The sequence below is a fragment of the Sciurus carolinensis genome, chromosome 10 (genome assembly GCF_902686445.1).
Source record: "Sciurus carolinensis chromosome 10, mSciCar1.2, whole genome shotgun sequence".
NCBI lineage: Eukaryota > Metazoa > Chordata > Mammalia > Rodentia > Sciuridae > Sciurus > Sciurus carolinensis.
Genome location: NC_062222.1, coordinates 29,600,168 through 29,618,251, shown reverse-complemented (window position 1 = coordinate 29,618,251; position 18,084 = coordinate 29,600,168). Strand labels below are relative to the sequence as shown.

Sequence of the window (18,084 nt, the reverse complement as noted above, 5' to 3'; positions counted from 1 at the left end):
ACCCTCCGGTCCCACTGTGCAAATCTCCTGATTTCCTTCCTTTTGCTCCTCTTCTGTCTTACTGCAAAGCCTCGGTTCCCGGGTTGGAGTTCGCCCTCCTGTGCGCCGCGTCACGCGCTGGGAGGGGAGCGAGGCGGCAGAGGCGGGATCCGAGCGGTAGCTGCGTGGTCCTCGCGTCCGGAGACGCCGCGGGGAGCAACCGCCCCCGGAGCAGTCAACAGGGCCGCAGTCGACCCGCCCCTCCCTCCTTCCCTCCTTCCCTCGCGCCCAGCGCCCTCACTCCCGGCCTCCCCGCCCTTACTCCACCCCCTTCCCAGCCCGATCCCCATCCTCTCGGTGCGTGCGCGCTTTAAATAAATTCCTCCTTTTTGGCAAAGGAAATAATGCACCTGACTTTACCAGGGGGAAACAACCAACCGAGAAGAACAAGGAACAGATGTAAAATGAATAAAAGGAGACAGAAAAAGAGATGAGACTCGTTTAAAGAAATCCAGGGGTTGAAGAGGTGGCTGCAGCGGCAGAACAGCTACAGCTTTCCCGTCTGCGTGTGCTGCAGACAGAGGACGTTTGCACCAGTTGCTGATGTAACCCCGGGAACTCCTGGGTCTATTGGTTTGTTTGCCAAAGTGTTTTCTTCTTTGGCTCAGACACTGAAAGAAGCTCCGGGATTTTTCCGCGATCCCGCCGCAAGCTGGCAGTTATCCGGAGCCTTCTCAAGGAGGTCGCGGAGAAATGAGCCTTTCTGGGAGGAGGATGGGCGAAGGGCGTCAGCAGCGGGGAGTTCCCGTCTGGGAGCGCCTACTGCTTCGCGGGAGGAGAGGGTCACTCCGAGGGATGCCGGGCGGTGGCAGCCGCGCCAGGGCGCAGCGCTCCTTGTTCGGCCTCTTGGTGCACGCGTGGCTTTGGGCGTCCTCGGGCTCATCCGCCCAGGTATTTAACCTCAGCCTTTCCGTGGACGAGGGGCTTCCGCCGGACACATTGGTCGGTGACATTCGCGCCGGGCTGCCAGCCTCGCAGCAGCAGGAGGGGGGCGGTTTCTTTCTGTCGGAGGACTCCGATGACTCTCCGCTGCTGGACGACTTCCACGTGCACCCGGACACTGGCATTATCCGCACAGCACGGTGTCTGGACCGCGAGCTGCGGGACCACTACAGCTTCGTGGCTGCCACGCTGCTAGGCGCTGTGGTGCAGGTGGAGATCCGCGTCAATGACGTGAATGACCACTCGCCCCGCTTTCCCCGGGACTCGTTGCAACTAGACGTCTCCGAGCTCAGCCCACCAGGTACTGCCTTCCGCCTGCCAGGTGCCCACGATCCAGACGCCGGGCTGTTCAGCACACAGGGCTACACCTTGGTGCAGTCGTCCGACTTGCCTAAGAACCCCGGAGGACCATTCTTCCAGTTGCGCTATGGGACTCCGGGGTCACTACCGTCGCTGCCCCTGGAACCCCTAGACTTGGTGCTGCTGCGGCGCTTGGACCGTGAGGAGCTGGCTGCACACGAGCTGCTGATTGAAGCATGGGACGGTGGCATCCCGCGGCGCACTGGTCGCCTGCTCGTGGAACTGCGCGTGCTGGATGAGAACGACAACCCGCCAATTTTTGAGCAGGGCGAGTACCGCGCTGTAGTACGTGAGGATGCCCAGCCCGGCGCGGAGGTGTGTCGTGTGCGAGCCACAGACCGAGACCTGGGACCTAATGGCCAGGTGCGCTACAGTGTCCGCGCCCGGCAAGTGCCGGGGGCTGGTGGAGGAGGTGGCGGACCAGTGGGTGATGCGGCCTACTTCACTGTGGAGGAGCTGAGCGGCGTGGTGCGGGTACAGAGACCTCTAGACCGCGAGGCGCAGGCCTGGCACCAGCTGGTGGTCGAGGCCCGCGATGGAGGCGTAGAGCCAGAGATCGCCACAGTGCGCGTATCCGTCGCGGTACTGGACGTGAATGACAACCCACCTGCTATTCACCTGTTGTTCCTTACTGAGGGAGGCGCGACCCGCGTCTCTGAAGGTGCTGGACCTGGAGATTATGTGGCTCGCGTCTCGGTGTCCGATGCAGACGGCGACCCAGAAAAGGAAGAGGAGGTCACGGGGGAGCTTGGAGTAGGCCTTGGGGGAGGGAGCATCTCGCTGTCCTTAGAGGGCGGGGAGGGAGCCTTCGCGTTGCGACCAGGTGGTCCTCCAGGAGTATTTTTCCTTTGCGTCGAGGGGCCCTTGGACAGGGAAAGCCGTGATCTGTATGAGTTGAGACTAGTGGCCACTGATTCGGGGTCTCCTCCGTTGAGCACCGTGGAGACTCTGCTGCTCTGGGTCGCCGACCTCAACGACCAGCCGCCTCGCTTCAGCCAGGAGCATTACCAGGCCTCTGTGTCCGAGGCCGCGGCCCCCGGCACTGCAGTAGTGTGGGTCAGCGCCTCCGATGCAGATGAGGCTGGCACTGATCATGCCCGGCTGCGCTACGCGCTGTTCCAACTCTTGACTCTCTGCAACCCAGAGGCCCTGTCGCCCAGTGCAGAATGCGAGCCATCATTCACCATCAATCCAGAAAGCGGAGTCATCAGCACTATACGAACTCTAGATCGAGAGACCCAGGAGACCATAGAGCTGAGAGTGGTGGCCCAGGACCTTGGAGAGCCTCCACTTTCTGCCACTTGTCTGGTGAGCATCACCGTGGATGACGTGAATGACAACGAGCCCATCTTCCGGAGGCAGGTGTATAATGCCACCCTTGCAGAGCATGCCCCAGTTGGACACTGCTTTCTGCAGGTGAGTGCACATTATGGTTAACTTCCGGGTCCTGGAAGGGATGTAGAGGGTGTGAGTCTGCCTAGAGAACTGTGCTATGCATGATTATATCCTGGCCCCGAAAACAGGCACCATGGGCTGTAGATCACTCTTTACAGTGAAATGAATATATGCCTTTTGATCACTGACCCTTTCTCCCAGGGTCTTGGCTGTATGATCTCCAAGGTCCTGTCAGACATTTGGATCTGGATGGAAATCCAGTTTTCTTCATGTTGGTGTGTATGCCCACATCAGTTTGGGAAGAACCACCCAGTTCTAAGTCAGGTAGCATGCAATAGGCAGTGTCTTACATTTTTTGAGCACCTTTTAGTGGCATATCAAGGCATAAGGTACTAATCATGAATGAGTTTTTCAAATGATCAAGTGTATGTCTTTAAACACTGAAACTGTTTTGAGTAACCATCTCCAGAGACTCCTTCCACATTTTCTTACCTTTTCTAGAAACTTACAAAGTTGGTTGAAGAATTCCAGTTATCTTTTTAGCATCCTTTGTGGGTTGAGAACGTCCAGGAAGGTTTCAGGATGCTGAGGCATCAATCATCCTTTATAAAACGGGACTCTATACATTGCTTTTTGATTTGGGTGTGTTGTCCTTTAGAGTTCTGATCTGACCATCATTGTCAGAATGTACTATTTTGTCCCATTCTAGTCGCCCCTCCCTGTTGCTTCCCATTTCCTATTTCTTTTTTAAAGTGACATTACCAAATATTTAAACTTGACTTATTTACTCCAAGACAACTCGAGTAAATACATAGAGCCTGTAGTTTTAGTTACCTCTCAGCCTGGATTGTTTTCAGACCTGGACTGCAACCTTTACTTTCTGGTTCTCAGTAAGGCAGGGTGAGGGTTTAGCTTTATAAATTATGTCTCAAATAATAATATTTAGGTAAGTGAGGTGCTGTCATATTGTAAAACTTAGTTTCATGACTGCTTCTATCTTTTTAATTCTTTGGGCATGTGGGTAACAAAAATCACCATCCCTTTGTGTAGTGTGATTGGACAGAGTTGCAAGGTTATTAATAGGTGACTTGAAGGTTAATTAATGCTTACTGCTGAAGCAGATGAATCCACAGATATCTGTAATATTATATAATATTATATAATAGTATAATATTATATTAAATGTATTTATCTCTCAAGAAGGATCTGATGTGATGTAGATGGGCTGGTTATCCTCCATTTAAGATGGAGCTAGATCTGGGAATGATGTATTATTTCCACCAAGATGGAATTAGCCAGAGCTCAGCCATGTGGTCTCAGGTGTCCTGTAAAAGAGGTCAACACATGGAGAGCAGCCTAAGGATGCCCAGTCCAAGGACAACTTCTGCCCTGGATTTCTAAAAATGAAATCATATCAGGTGAAGGATTGAATGAGGTGATGTCCAAGATTTTTTCTATATGGAAACCCCTAGAGATCTGGGCATGAAAATGGTACAACCTGGCTCCATTTAAAGAAAAGTCAGCAGGATGAATTAACTGTGACTTTTGATTAAAACCTGTCTTTAGCTTTGTTTCTAAAATAGTGAGGTCTGAGGTGTCAGTTTATCCTGTTATAGTAACTCAGTATGTGGTGGAACCCTCACAGCGAGATGAACTTGACTCCAGTGTACGACTGCATTTTCAACAATTTCACAAAACCTTTCCAGGTTGCCAAGCACTGTAGCAGATGGCATCACATAGTGCTGATTAGAATTTCTGGAAATTCCAGGAATCTAGACCCTCAAGAAATGCAGAAACCCTCTTACTCACTGGGCTCTGGGGGCCTCTCCCCAGCAGCTGTGTGAACTTCCTGTGTTCCATAAGCCCCCTAGCAGACTCTGTCCCTGACTTTCAGGTGAGCTGCACGGGAGTATTTTATCTACCTCCTTGTTCTCTCACTCTTTCTTTTTACAAATTTTGCAAAAACTAACCTCCTCTCTTGTCCCTCATGGTCTCTCCTTTCTTCTAAGGCTCTATTTAATGACATGATATAAATTCTTTGTAACTGTGTATCTTTTCCCTTGTTCTATGCCAATTTCCCTCTTTAGAACTCATGTCTACTCAAGTCTCTTTTGTCAAAATCAAACAAAAACAAAATGAGAAGCAACAGGGGGAAAATTATCCCCTAGATTCCCTGTAAGCCATCTAATTAACAAAACAAAACTCCCAAAACCCTTTATCCTTTGAGGTGTCTTAGTGGTTATATCTATCATCTATCTATCTATCTATCTATCTATCTATCTATCATCTATCTATCTATTTTTTCTATCTCTATATATGGCCATACACAAAGGAGAGCATTTATTGGTTATCTTGCCAGTAAATTTACATAAATTTTCATTTTATAAACTTTTTACATGTTGATGCCCCTTTATTTTATTTATTTATATGTGGTGCTGAGAATTGAACCCAGTGCCTCACACACGCTAAGCAACCACTGAGCCACTATCCCAGCCCCTCATTTTATAACCTTTTGCAGAACACTTAGACAAGGCCTAGATTGATAGAGTGTTCAGATGCATACGTATATCTTGGTGGTTATTTTGTCTATAATCCTTGGGGTTTTTTCGCTTTTACTGCTGCACCTCTTACCAACACAGCACAGGCAGTAGCTCCTCTTCTCCCCAAGTACAGGTTGAAATCTTTTATATTCTCATGTCTGGATTGGAACTTCCCCAAGATTTTAAATATAAAGGAACATAGGAATTAAATGAAGGATAACCAGGCAATCTGTATCACATCAGATCCTTCTTGAGAGATGTCAGAATTATCAGCCAGGAGGGGGGAGGGGCGCTGCTGCTTATTGTAAAGGTCAGAATGTTCTCAGAATGATAACTTCTTGGTCCCTGACATTTCCCCCTTTCTTATATAAAATTATTGACCATTTTTCGATAGCCATATTTTAAGGGGGTGATAGAGGTTATGTGGCGAGACGGGGGCACAGCTTGCCTGAACAGGTATAAGGCTGGAGTGACAATCCCTCGGGAACTGCGCCTGTCTTAGGTTGTCTGTGATAGAGCAACATCCTTACCCGTCATTGGATAATGAGGCTCTAGCCCTCATTTCCTGTCTTAGGTTGGTATGAGCTCTTACGAATCTTACCCGTCATTGGCTGTCCAGTTCAGCTCACAGGGGTGATGGTCTTTTAAGATCACCATCACGATCCATCATCTCCAGTCGATGGTAATGAACCTGAATAGGTTTCGCCTGTATAGCCTCAATTTGAGCTTTAAGAAAAGCCATGATCTTGTTGAATATCAAAGGACCTATAGATACAATAAGCAGCAAGCAAAGGAGGGGACCTTAGCAGGGTCCTCAAGTCCTGCATGGCTGTGGGAGAGCAGTGAACAGGCAGCCATTATCCAGAGAAGCAATGGTGTGCAGTCACAGGGTCTGTCATTCAGGGGATTTTTCGCATAGATTGTCGGCTGCATCTATAAGAGAGGAAGATTCATCCTCAGGGGGAAGGTTTCCGTCCCTGGGTTGTGGTAAATCATTGACCTGTTTGACCAGGCGTTCTGGTAACCATCTTGGGGCTGCTTGTTCTTGATCTAAAATACAAGCTGAGCCTCGTCCCCAAATGAGGACGGGATCTGGGCCTTTCCATTTATTTGTTAAAGGATCGCGCCACATAACAGATGGGCGAGCAGAATTAGAAGAGGGATGCCAATGTCTGTCTGCGGTCGAATGTCCTTCATTGTCTAGGGTAAGAAAGTTAAGAGCAAATAATGCATGATTAAGGCGATCCCTGGGAGTGGTAAATGCAAGGGAAGAGGCCTTAAGGCGGGTAAGCCAGGTTTTTAAGGTGAGGTGTGCACGTTCCACAATGCCTTGACCTTGAGGGTTATATGGAATTCCAGTAGTATGAGAGATTTGAAGAGTGGCACAAAACTGTTTGAACTTGGTACTGGTATATGCAGGGCCATTATCTGTCTTAATATGTGCTGGCTTTCCCATTATGGAAAAGGCTGAGACAAGATGAGAAATGACATCCTTGGTAGCTTCTCCGCAATGCGGTGATGCAAAAATAAAGCCACTAAAGGTATCTATGGAAACATGTATGTACTTTGTTTTCCCAAATTCAGGAAAGTGAGTAACATCCATCTGCCAAATCTGATTGGGCAGTAATCCTCGAGGGTTAACACCCAGATGTTGAATAGGAAGGGAGACAACGCAAGCAGGACACGCTTTTACAATTTCCCTTGCTTGTTGCCTGGTAATTTTACAGAGTAACCGAAGGCTCTGAGAATTTAAGTGGTGAAGTTTGTGTAAATCTGTGGCCTCTTGGATGGATCCAATAAGAACTGGGAAAAGGGACCGAGTGGCTGCATCAGCCTGAGCATTACCCCGTGATAGGGGACCGGGAAGATCAGAATGTGCTCTAATGTGTCCTAAGAAAAATGGATGTTTTCTAGCCTGAATTAGTTGTTGAAGCTGGTTAAACAAAAAGGCTGCGTTGGAGGAAGCCTTAATGGCGGGTGAAATCTCCAATAGGGGCACAGAATGGGCAATGTAAGCACTGTCTGTATAAATATTAATAGGTTTATCAAAAAATGTCATAAAGACTTGTGTTATAGCAAACAATTCTACAAGCTGTGCTGATGGATAAGCAGTGTCAAAGGTGGTAGGCTGATTATCAACAACAAAGGCTGCACGGCCATTGCTGGAGCCATCTGTAAAAACAGTAAGGGCTTGTGGAATAGGAGCCTTCCGAGTAACCCAAGGAAAAATAAATGGATGTAACTGAGCAAAATGCAAAAGGGGGTCATTGGGAAGGTGGTTATCGATTATTCCCAAAAAGCCTGATAGAGCAATACCCCATTCATCCCTCGTCTGTAGCAAAAATTGGGTTTGATCCTTAGTGTATGGAATCAGAATGTTATCAGGGCTTTGCCAAAATGTTGTTGAGAAAGCAAGCGACCTTTAATAATGATAGAAGCTACCTGAGCAGGATAGACAGCAATAACTTTAGAGGATGTGGCGGGCAAATGAACCCAGAGCAAGGGGCAACCCTTATTTTTAAAATGTGGATCCCGCTGCCAGAATAGTCCCATGGGTGTATGAGGGGTGTGTAATATAACCAAAACCAAAGGAAGGTTATAAGATATTTGTGTAACAAATTGTTGAGCGATGGCTTCTGTGACTTGAATTAATGCTTGCCGTGCCTCGGGAGTAAGCTCTCGAGGAGAAGAAGGGTCAGAATCTCCCCTTAAAATATCATTAAGAGGCAAAAGCACATAGGTGGGTAGTTTTAAATATGGTCTTAGCCATTGGATATCCCCTAGTAGTTTTTGGAAATCGTTAAGAGTGTGGAGATGGTCCACACGCAATTGTATATTAGGGATTTGAATTTGATTAGTTTGAAGTTTGAGGCCCAAGTAGGTGTAGGGGTCCTGTGTTTGAACCTTATCAGGGGCTATCTGAAGTCCCAAGGCAGTAAGGGCTTTATAGAGATCCAAATAACAATTGTTAAGATCATAGGTATTAGGTGCAGCAATTAACAAATCATCCATATAATGTAATATATAAACTTGTGGCCACCGCTCTCTCACAGGGTCTACTGCTTGAGCAACATATTTTTGGCAAAGACTAGGGCTGTTAGTCATACCCTGGGGAAGGACCTTCCATTGAAATCTTTGCATAGGGCCCTGAAAATTGATGCGGGGGAGGCTGAAAGCAAAATAGGGTCTGTCATCAGGATGTAAAGGAATAGTAAAAAAGCAATCTTTTAAGTCGATGACCATTTTATAATAGTCCCTAGGAATAGCTACCGGTGTAGGGATGCCTGGCTGTAATGCCCCCATCGGGCGCATAACCTTATTGATAGCGCGCAAATCCTGTAAAAGGCGCCATTTGCCTGATTTCTTCTTAATAACAAAAATAGGAGTATTCCAGGGTGAGGTTGAGGGTTCCACATGGCCGGCTGTCAACTGTTCCTGTACTAACATGGAGGCAGCCTCTAATTTTTCTTGGGTAAGGGGCCACTGATCCACCCACACAGGAGTTTGAGTTTCCCAAATAATTTTGTCTGCATGGGGTACAGGAGGGTCAGGGACCGACACTAAAAATCCACATACCCAAGTCCAAATTTGTCTGTTTTTTGTATGGGCTGTACAGGCTCAACCTGTCCTTGTCCTAGCCTTCCAAGGCCTGTACCAGGGATAAAGCCCATACGAAGCATTTGATGAGTGACTAAAGAGTCGGGACTAGCAAGAATAACTTTCATTTGGCTTAGAATGTCTCGTCCCCAAAGGTTGACAGGGAGATCAGGAACAACGAAGGGGGTAACGGTTCCTTTATTCCCTGTGCTATCTTTTGTGTCAGTCCAATTAAGCACCCTGGAGCTAACTAAGGGGTTTCTTGACTGCCCTATTCCTTTAAGGTCAGTTAGTGATGAGGTGAGGGGCCATTCTGATGGCCAATATTTTTGAGAAATAACTGTGGCGTCCGCACCAGTATCTAGGATCCCTTGGAATTTCTTTCCTTCAATAAATAAGGTAAGAGTGGGTCTTTTGTGGGAGATAGGTTGGACCCAATACACATCAGAGGAACCTAAAGAGGCTGTGTTTCCTGGTGAATTTCCTGAATTGAGGGGAAGGAGTATTAATTGTGCAATTTTTGTTCCTGCAGGGATGGCAGCTACTCCGTTAACAGCTGTGGCCAGTATTTTAATTTCTCCAGTGTAATCATCATCAATGATGCCAGGGAAGACCTGAACACCTTGTAAGGTGGTAGGAGCTCTCCCAAGAATAAGAGCACACATATGAGGTGGAGGGGGGCCTACAACCCCAGTGGGTATTATTTGGGGTCCTTGCATAGAGTCTAATATTGTATCGGTGGAGGCACAGAGGTCCAATCCTGTGCTGCCTGGGGTAGCACGTTGGAGGGAGGTGATTGTGGAGAAGGACAGGGAGCCTGGATTGGGTTGGGAGTCTGAGAGGGAACAAACCTTATTGCCCCTGGGTTTGCTCTGGGGGTGGTCGGGGCCAGGGGCTGGCCCCGAGAGGAGTTTCCCGAGAAGTTAGAGGGAATAGGCTGTCCAAGGGCATTGGTCTTGGATCTACACTCCTTGGCCCAGTGGCGACCTTTACCACATTTAGGGCAAAGGGTGAGCGGAGGTGGTTTAGTCCCTGTTTGAGGAGATATGGGTCCTTGACCCAGTCTCCCTGTTGGGCAGTCTCGCGCAAAATGGCCAGGTTGTTTGCAAGTAAAGCAAGTACGTGGGCCACGGTGGTGAAGGGCCTTGGTGAAGGCGGCACCAATGGCGAGACCCATGGCATGGGCTGTTCCTACCCCGGCACACAGCCTAATGAAGTCAGAAAGGTCCCCTTTATCTTTGTGGGGCCGAAGTACATCTTGACATATTGGGTTGGCATTTTCAAAGGCAAGATATTTTACAAAGGAGCTCTCGTTTTCACTTGGTCCAAGTAAGCGCTCCGCAGTTAGATTAAGCCGGGCAACAAAGTCACTGTAAGGCTCGTCAGGACCCTGACGAATTTTTGCTAGGGAGGTGGTGGCCGAGCCCTTTTGAGGGAGCCGTCTCCAAGCCTGCAAACCAGCAGTTTGAACCTGTGCTAGGAGCCCAGTAGGAAAGCGTGCCTGTTTAGGGTTAGTATCAAATGGCGCATTACCCACTAGTTTAACATAGGTCCAGGATTTAGAGGAAGCCTTGGTTGAATTTTTTTGGGCAGTTTCCCGACAGTATTCCCTAAAGTCTGCGTTCCACAACAGGAAGTCACCCGCACTGAGGGTGGCTTGGGCCAAAAATTTCCAATCATTAGGGGTGAGCCACTGTGTAGTATGGTTCTCTAGCAAGGCCAGTGTATAAGGTGCAGTGGGGCATACTGTGTAGAAGCCTTTTTAAGTCTTTCAAGAAAGCGGAGGCTCAGCCTTTTATAAGAACCAAGGGCTCCACTCTGTCCAGAGGTGGGCTCCTCCTCATCCCCTGATTCCTGGTCCTCCTCTTGTTCCCTCTCTGGTTCTACCTCTTGTTCCTCCCCTGATTCCTCTTCCTGACTTCCTTTTAAATTCTCTGCTTCAGTTTGTGCGGGCTGATCTGCTTGACTGCGAGTGACTGGAAAGGCAAGAACAGGCTGACCACGTGGCTTCACCTTACGAGTATTGAGGGGTCTTGGGCCAGTTTGTGTTAACTCCGTGCCCAAGGCCAGTGAGCGAAGCTCGGCATCAAGGGCTTTTAGTTCTTTTAAAAGTTGGATTTGTTCCCACCTATGTTGGAGAGACTCGCGTAAAGGGGTTAGATTAGGCAAGGGAAGTGGGGAAAAAATGTCTGGGGGGCAGTAGGTCCCTGAGGGGCCGGAGCACGAAAGGCAGGGGGTGTATAAGTGGGAAGTGGATTTTTAAGAGGTGGCGGGTCTGGAGAATGGTATTGAGCCGCTGCCTCCTCCAGGGTAGCCTCCTCCTCTGGGGTCACGTCATCATAGGGATTTAAAACCGGATAAATCTTAGGGGGACTTTTAGGGGACTTTTTTGGTAAGGTGGGGTCTGGGAGGTTCCCGGGGTCTGGGAGGGTCCCAGGGTCCTGAGAAGGCTGAGTAGGGGGCATCTGAATACTAACCGAAGGGCATGCTGATGGGGGGCGAGAGGTGGATTGCATTGCCTGCTCCCCAATCTTTACAAGTTTTAAAGTACCACTGTCAAAGGGTGAGCTTTTAAGAATCTCATTAATTAAATTCCAATAAGAAAAGGCAGTGACAGGCACCTTTTGAGGACCAAAAGTCTCATAATAATCTTTGAGGCAGTCTCCTACTCTAAGCCACCTTTTACCATCAATTGACCCCTCGAGGGGAAACCAAGGACACAAATCCTCTATGTATGAAAAGAATGATCTTAAATCCTTTTTCTTAACACGCGCTCCCCGAGTCTTGAGGGCCTCCTCGAGACCCGTCAGAAACAAATCATGTGACGAAACTGCTTGTCCCATGGTGCGTCACTCACCTTGCGCTGGCCTCACTCTCCTCCTGGATCTGACTCCCGGTCGTGTTTACCGAGGCGATCTCGAATCCCGCTTGGCCAAGTCTTCCCCAGAGGGCAGCGTTCGCTTCTCAAACAAAGGCTCGAGCCAACCACGTTGGGCGCCAACTGTCAGAATTATCAGCCAGGAGGGGGGAGGGGCGCTGCTGCTTATTGTAAAGGTCAGAATGTTCTCAGAATGAGAACTTCTTGGTCCCTGACAGAGAGATAAATACATTTTGATAGTATTTGTCACTGATATTTGTGGATTCATCTGCTTTGGCACTGAGCACTAATTAACCTTCAAGCCACTTTTTAACAACCTAGCAACTCAGTGTCCAATCATGCTAGAGAAAGGGATGGAGGTTATTGTTACCCACTTACCCAAAGGACTAAGAAGATGGATGCAGTCATGAAAACTACTTTTACAGTATGGTATAACCTTACTTATCTAAAAGTTGTTATTTGAAACATGCTTTACCCAGAGTAAAAGAATCGAAAGAGTTTCTATAACTCTTGCTATGATTTGGATAAATGTCCTTGGAAGAATTGGTCCTCAGCTTGGCAATATTAGAAGTGGTGAAACCTTTTAGAGGTGTGGCCTAGTGGGAGGTCTTTAGGTCCTTGGAACTGTGGCCTCAAAAGGGATGGTGGGATTTAGGTCTCTTCCCTCCCCACTTGCCTGCCATTGGGTTTTCCTTTGCTCTGAACAGCTGCCATGGTGCACTGCCATTGACCCAAAGCAACAGAACCAGTTGGTCAAGAACTGAAACTGATCTCACATAAAACTTTTTTCTTTGTAAGTTGCTTATCTCAGGTATTTGATATAGTAAAGGAAAGCTGACTAACACAATTTTGATAGGCATGAGCCTGGGTTTCTTAATTCCTTTCTCCCTACTTGCTCCCATGTGGAAAGTCCCTTCTTTACAACTCACCTCTCAGGGGTTCCTTTCACTCTCTTGATGCTTTCATGGTTTAGACAGAAAGTGTTTCCCCTCTGCAGACAATCAGGGGCTCCCCCAGTTCTAATGTCTTGTCTGAAAGATTCTCCTTTCTTCAGATTACTGCTAAAATGGCTAACTTCAAGCAAGACTTCCACTCTCCAATGTGTGAGCTAATGTTTTGCATTTTATTGCATGTACATTTGATTTATTTATTTCCTCAATATATTTATCATTGATTCTTTGGGATTTTATGGTTTTGCCTGCATAGCAGTTTTTGTCTCCCTCACCTTAACACTAACATACTTTTATTGTTTACCTTACATACATATTTATAGAATGTGCACCAACTTTGACCTTTATACAATTGTATGACCTGTATGTTTATCTTATTTTGTCTCCTTTAAGTGAATCGAACCTATCCATGCACTGGAAATGTAAATTTCCATGGCAGTCATTTGTTCTCATCTCCAGAATTTGTCTAGATCACCTAATGATTTTCATCTTTGCTAGTTATCTGTCTTAAGACCTTAGTTCCCAGTATGTGCTATAGATGCCTCTCCCTTCAAGGATCTCTTTTAGGAACTCTAGATGGACTTAGATGTCATTACTTCCCCACTTAAACAAAGGTGTTTTTATCATCAGATAGAACTTGATTCAATTTTTTTTCTCATTTTTAGAATTGGTGCATCACATTTGTGCATAAGAGTGGAATTGGTTGTTACATATTTGTATATGCATACTCAGGTGTCATTTGATGTCCTTCTTTTCTCTGCCCCCACAAAGCACCCAACTGCTACCCCAAACCAATCAGCTGGCTTTGCTTGCTTTTCCAGTTTGGGGAACATAATCAGATAGTATTAAGATATGTAATAATAGTACCATATAACCTAGAATCCATGGGATATATTACTGGCTACTGTCAATATGTAACTTGACAGTTGCTTTGTCTAGTTCTTCATTCTGGAATTAAAGATGAATGACATTACATGAAAGGGTGTTCACAGTTTTAAAGGTTATGGTTAGGCACTATGCAGTAATGACAAATATGGCCTATGGGTCAGGGTGCTTGTGTTTAATCTTGGTTCCACTGTTTACTAGTCATGTCATCTTTGACTCTGCCTCCATTTCCTCCTCTACAAAATATGGATAGAAAGTGTCAGCTTGATAGAATTGTTCTGTGGATAATGGATTAATACATGTATGTTTAGAACAATGTTTGACTTATGGTAAGAGCTCAATACATGTTTTATATACTATTAAGTTGCAGTAAGCCAGAATTCTGGAAATGAGGAAACTATTGCTAAAACTTTAAAAAAAGAATGTGTTTTTTCTGATACAACAAAAACAAGGACTAATAAAAAATGGCATTCCAAATAGACATTCCCTTGCATTGAAAAATAAATAAATGAGCAGAAAAAAGTTTAAGTTGTATTTTAGGTTTTTAGTTAAATGTATATACTTCTGGCAATGCAAGCTAGTATCTGCTGACTCTAGAAGTTTGTAACATCTCCTCATAAACTATGTCGCCTATCTTAAGGAAGGTTCAGAGGATCTCTTGGTAGTGATTATTTGGTAAAACAACTACAACTATAAAAGCTCTGCACAGATCTCAGGGGACTAGATAATATGATCTGAGTTGCATGAAGGTGTTGGCATGGTGGTTGTTCATTCTCAGGGGTTCACCTTAGGTCACTACACACCCGAGTTAAACTTAGTGTTAGCACCTGTGCCTCCTTCAGGTATGCAGGGCATGATTATGCTCTGGAGGATGTCTTCATGCTTTTTAATTGGTTTATTGGTTATTACTCCTTGGAACCATTAGTTGAGATGACATAAAATTAGTGAGCACTTTACATAGAGTTCAATTATGACTCCATCATATATAATCTCTGTTCTTCTGGTCATAGTCCCTCCTCCAAATATGTCATAATTCAGTTTAGCAACATGTTGCTGAAAAGATCAGATGTAATCCATATCTAATGGTAGAAAGAGGTAGGTATAGTTAGAGTTAAGGAACTTTGGAGGTGGGAACGTTTTCTTTATCCAGTAGATTAGGGAGGGGTCTTCTGATATGTTTTTGTTTTCAACATGTCATGAATGCATTCTACTATCACTGCAGATCTCTCTCTCTCTCTCTCTGTGTGTGTGTGTGTGTGTGTGTGTGTGTGTGTGTGTAAAAATGTGTAATGCATTTTTAGGCATAATTGGCTTTACAAGAGAATCATTTGGTATGGGCTTTGGGAATTTTCGATCAGTAAGATTGAAATCTGACAATAAATTAATTTTATTAACAACTAAACACTAGACTTCTACTAACAGGTCCCTCACCTTATAAATTATAAATTAAAATTGAGCAACAGAGGAAATAATTTATACTTTCATAGGCCATTAGGGAAATCATGCTAGAACATTTTTATAAATGCCAGTTTATTTAATTCTTACTGGATTGAAACGTTCAAGTAAAAGGAATATATACTTGGTGGTTAAAGTGGATCAGATGAACATTATCACATCACAGATATGAATTAAGTCAAAATCTATTCAATCCATGGGAATCTATGGATTGGAATAATCCTGGTATGTCTTGTTCTTATAATGAATCATGGGAGGGGATAGCCCATGAAGGACTTGCTGTGTTTTCTTATTTTATTATGGAAGTATTTGGAAGTGTTTTAGTCAGCTTTTTTGCTGCTGTGACTGCAAGATCTGACCAGAATAATTTTAAAGGAGGAAAAATTTATTTGTGGGCTCACAGTTTCAGAGGTCTTAGTCCATAGAAGGCTGGCTCCATTCCTTGGGGATCGATGTGAGGCAGAACATCATGGCGGAAGAGTGTGGCAGAGGGAAGCAGCTTGAATCATCAGGAGGCAGAGAGAGAGATAGAGAGAGAGAGAGAGAGAGAGAGAGAGAGAGACTCCATTCTCCAGATACAAATATATACCCCATAGCCATGCCCCAATTCCCACCTCCTCCAACCACACCCTAACTCTTCTATTGATCCCATCAGGGATTAATTCACTGATTGGGTTCAGAATTTTACAACCCAATCATTTCTCCTCTGAACCTTCCTGCATTTGTCTTGCATGTGAGCTTTTGGGGGACACCTCAAAACACCTCCCTATCATAACAGAGAGATATGGAAAGGTTTGTTTGTTTTTGGTACCAGGGATTGAACCCAGGGGTGCTCAATCACTGGGCCACATCCCCAGTCTGTTTTATTTTTTAAATTTTGAGACAGGGTCTCACTAAGTTGCTCAGGGCCTCGCTAAGTTGTTGAGACTGGCTTTCAACTTATGATCCTCCTGCCTCAGCCTCCCAAGCTACTGGGATTATAGTAGTGCTCCACCATGCCCCGCATATGGAAGGTTTTTGAGTACAGATTGACATATGCATATAAAGTTTTAGGAAAATTTGTGTTGAATTAAAGAGTAAAAAGAAGAAAGCAGGGAAACCAGGAAGAGGGTCCTGAGACTTGTCATAGCACATGTTCAGCTGTGAACTAGGGGGATGGTGGAGAAGGGTGATGAAGGCTGGCCTATAAAGGGAGAATTAGCAGAGCTTAAATGAGGTGTGAGGGGAGAACTGGTGGAGGAAGCCAAAGAGGATGTGTATTTTCAGCTTGGGTGAGTGGGAGGAATAGGAAAACCTGAAGGTGAGAGTTTTGGAGAAAGATGCTCAGTCAGTTGAGTTGTGAATAGTTTGGATATGAATTAGTGGCCAGTAGTTCTGGAAAAGATATCTCGAAGCCATTTAGAGATTCAGAACTACAGTACGGAAGGGAGACCAAGGTGGGGGATCATTAAAGCCATGAATGTGAACGTAAGGATAATGAGAGGAGGGCTGATGACTGAGGATACTAGCTGGGGGAAGGTCTTGCATGCATGTGATGTTGGGGGGCAGGTCTCTACGATGTGACTGCTGTTGGCGTGTTCTCCCAAGTCCCCGAATCACCACCCAGAGACGTAGTTGGCATTTTAGCTCACTTTCTGAGCTTTCAGTGCTCCTTCTGAGATACTTAGCATGTCCCCCACACTCTCTGGGATCAAGGAGTGCATTATCTGGCTCTGCTAGCTTCTCCTCCCCTCCTTCCTGTTTTCTATAGACCTAGACAATCCCTCATAGGCACCAAGGACATTGACAATCTTTTAGGCTCTTTTGTCTCCACTATAGCTCTTTTCGTGCAGGTAATCTAGCCTCCCACTCCCTCAGGTGACCCAGTTTTGATGTCTTTATTTTTGATCCTGCTCCCAGAACCATATCCCCCAGGAAGAGGGATTCTTGGATAATCTGGAATCTTCTAACTAATCCATCGCTGAAATTTCAACTCATATCCTAATCTTTGATCACAGTTTCCTAGTCTTTCCAAGTTTTTCAGTCTTTGATTTTATTTACTTTATGAATTTTATTTACTTTAAATGTCCCTTACTCTTCTCTTTAACCTCCTTGTATCTAAGTCCTTTCTTGCTTCAGTTCCTCCTCTGTCTAGCCCAGACTTCTCCATTTACCAAATTAGCCCTCCATCTTCCATTACTGAATATATATCACTGCTGTTGGATCAGTCCAGCTGTATGCAGTGTGTGCTCTTTATTTTCGTGCCCACCTGGGACTGTGCAGAGCTGCTGGAGTAATTACGAGTGATTCCACTCAGATTGGTTCCACTCAGTGTGTGGCATCAGCCAAGCCCTCATTTCTACTAGAAATTTCATAGCCTTCACTGTAGCATCTCTCCCACGACTTCATTCTCTTGCAGAGTTATATGTTGCTACCTTTATTCCTTGAAGGTAATCATGCCTCCTATTCCACAGAACCCAGAAAGGGAGAACAAACTTGTGTCTACTTGCAATTGTCAGACCTTTGCCTCTGTACCTTTCAGTCTCTAAGGACTAGGAGATTCTTCCTTGTCCAAATCAAACCCCTCCACCCACCCTCCACATTTCACCTTCCCCATCTTCTCTGACATTGTTTCTTAATGATTCCTTGATCCTCCATCTTTGACCTCTGTCTCTATGCTTGTTCCTTCTCTTTAGCATGTAAGATGCTGCTCCCATTGTTTGGTGCATTTGCAAATCAAGTCTTATTTCTTTTTGCTCAATTTCCTTCTTCAGTGCCCTGTAATGACTGATATCAACTGTCTGCTGATATGTCTTTACTCAGGCCGGGGCATATGTGAATACCGTTCCCACTCCAAGAAGAATTCTGGAAACCTGTGCTTCTGTCTTGTGGAGTGTGTGGTGTCTCTCCAATGGACTTAGTACCTTGCTTCATCTCTTGAGCAGCAAGGGTCTTCTTCCCATCTACTAGTGTCAAGAAGGGAAGAAAATGCCACTGCTGAAGTATAAGAAATGACTCATGAGAGTTATTATTGACCATTTCTTAATGTTACATCCCATCATTG

The 18,084-nt window shown here is 45.7% G+C and overlaps 1 protein-coding gene across 2 annotated transcripts in view; it reads left to right on the top strand.

Annotated features, from left to right (window-relative positions):
• The first annotated feature begins 451 nt into the window (after positions 1-451).
• Dchs2 (dachsous cadherin-related 2) overlaps positions 452-18,084 on the top strand; it is a 257,300-nt gene continuing 239,667 nt past the window's right edge. For both annotated transcript variants that reach the window (XM_047567605.1, XM_047567604.1), the window contains exon 1: positions 452-2,757. In XM_047567605.1, the coding sequence (XP_047423561.1) occupies positions 733-2,757 (2,025 nt within the window). In that variant the 5' untranslated portion in view covers positions 452-732. The remainder of the gene's footprint in view (positions 2,758-18,084) is intronic.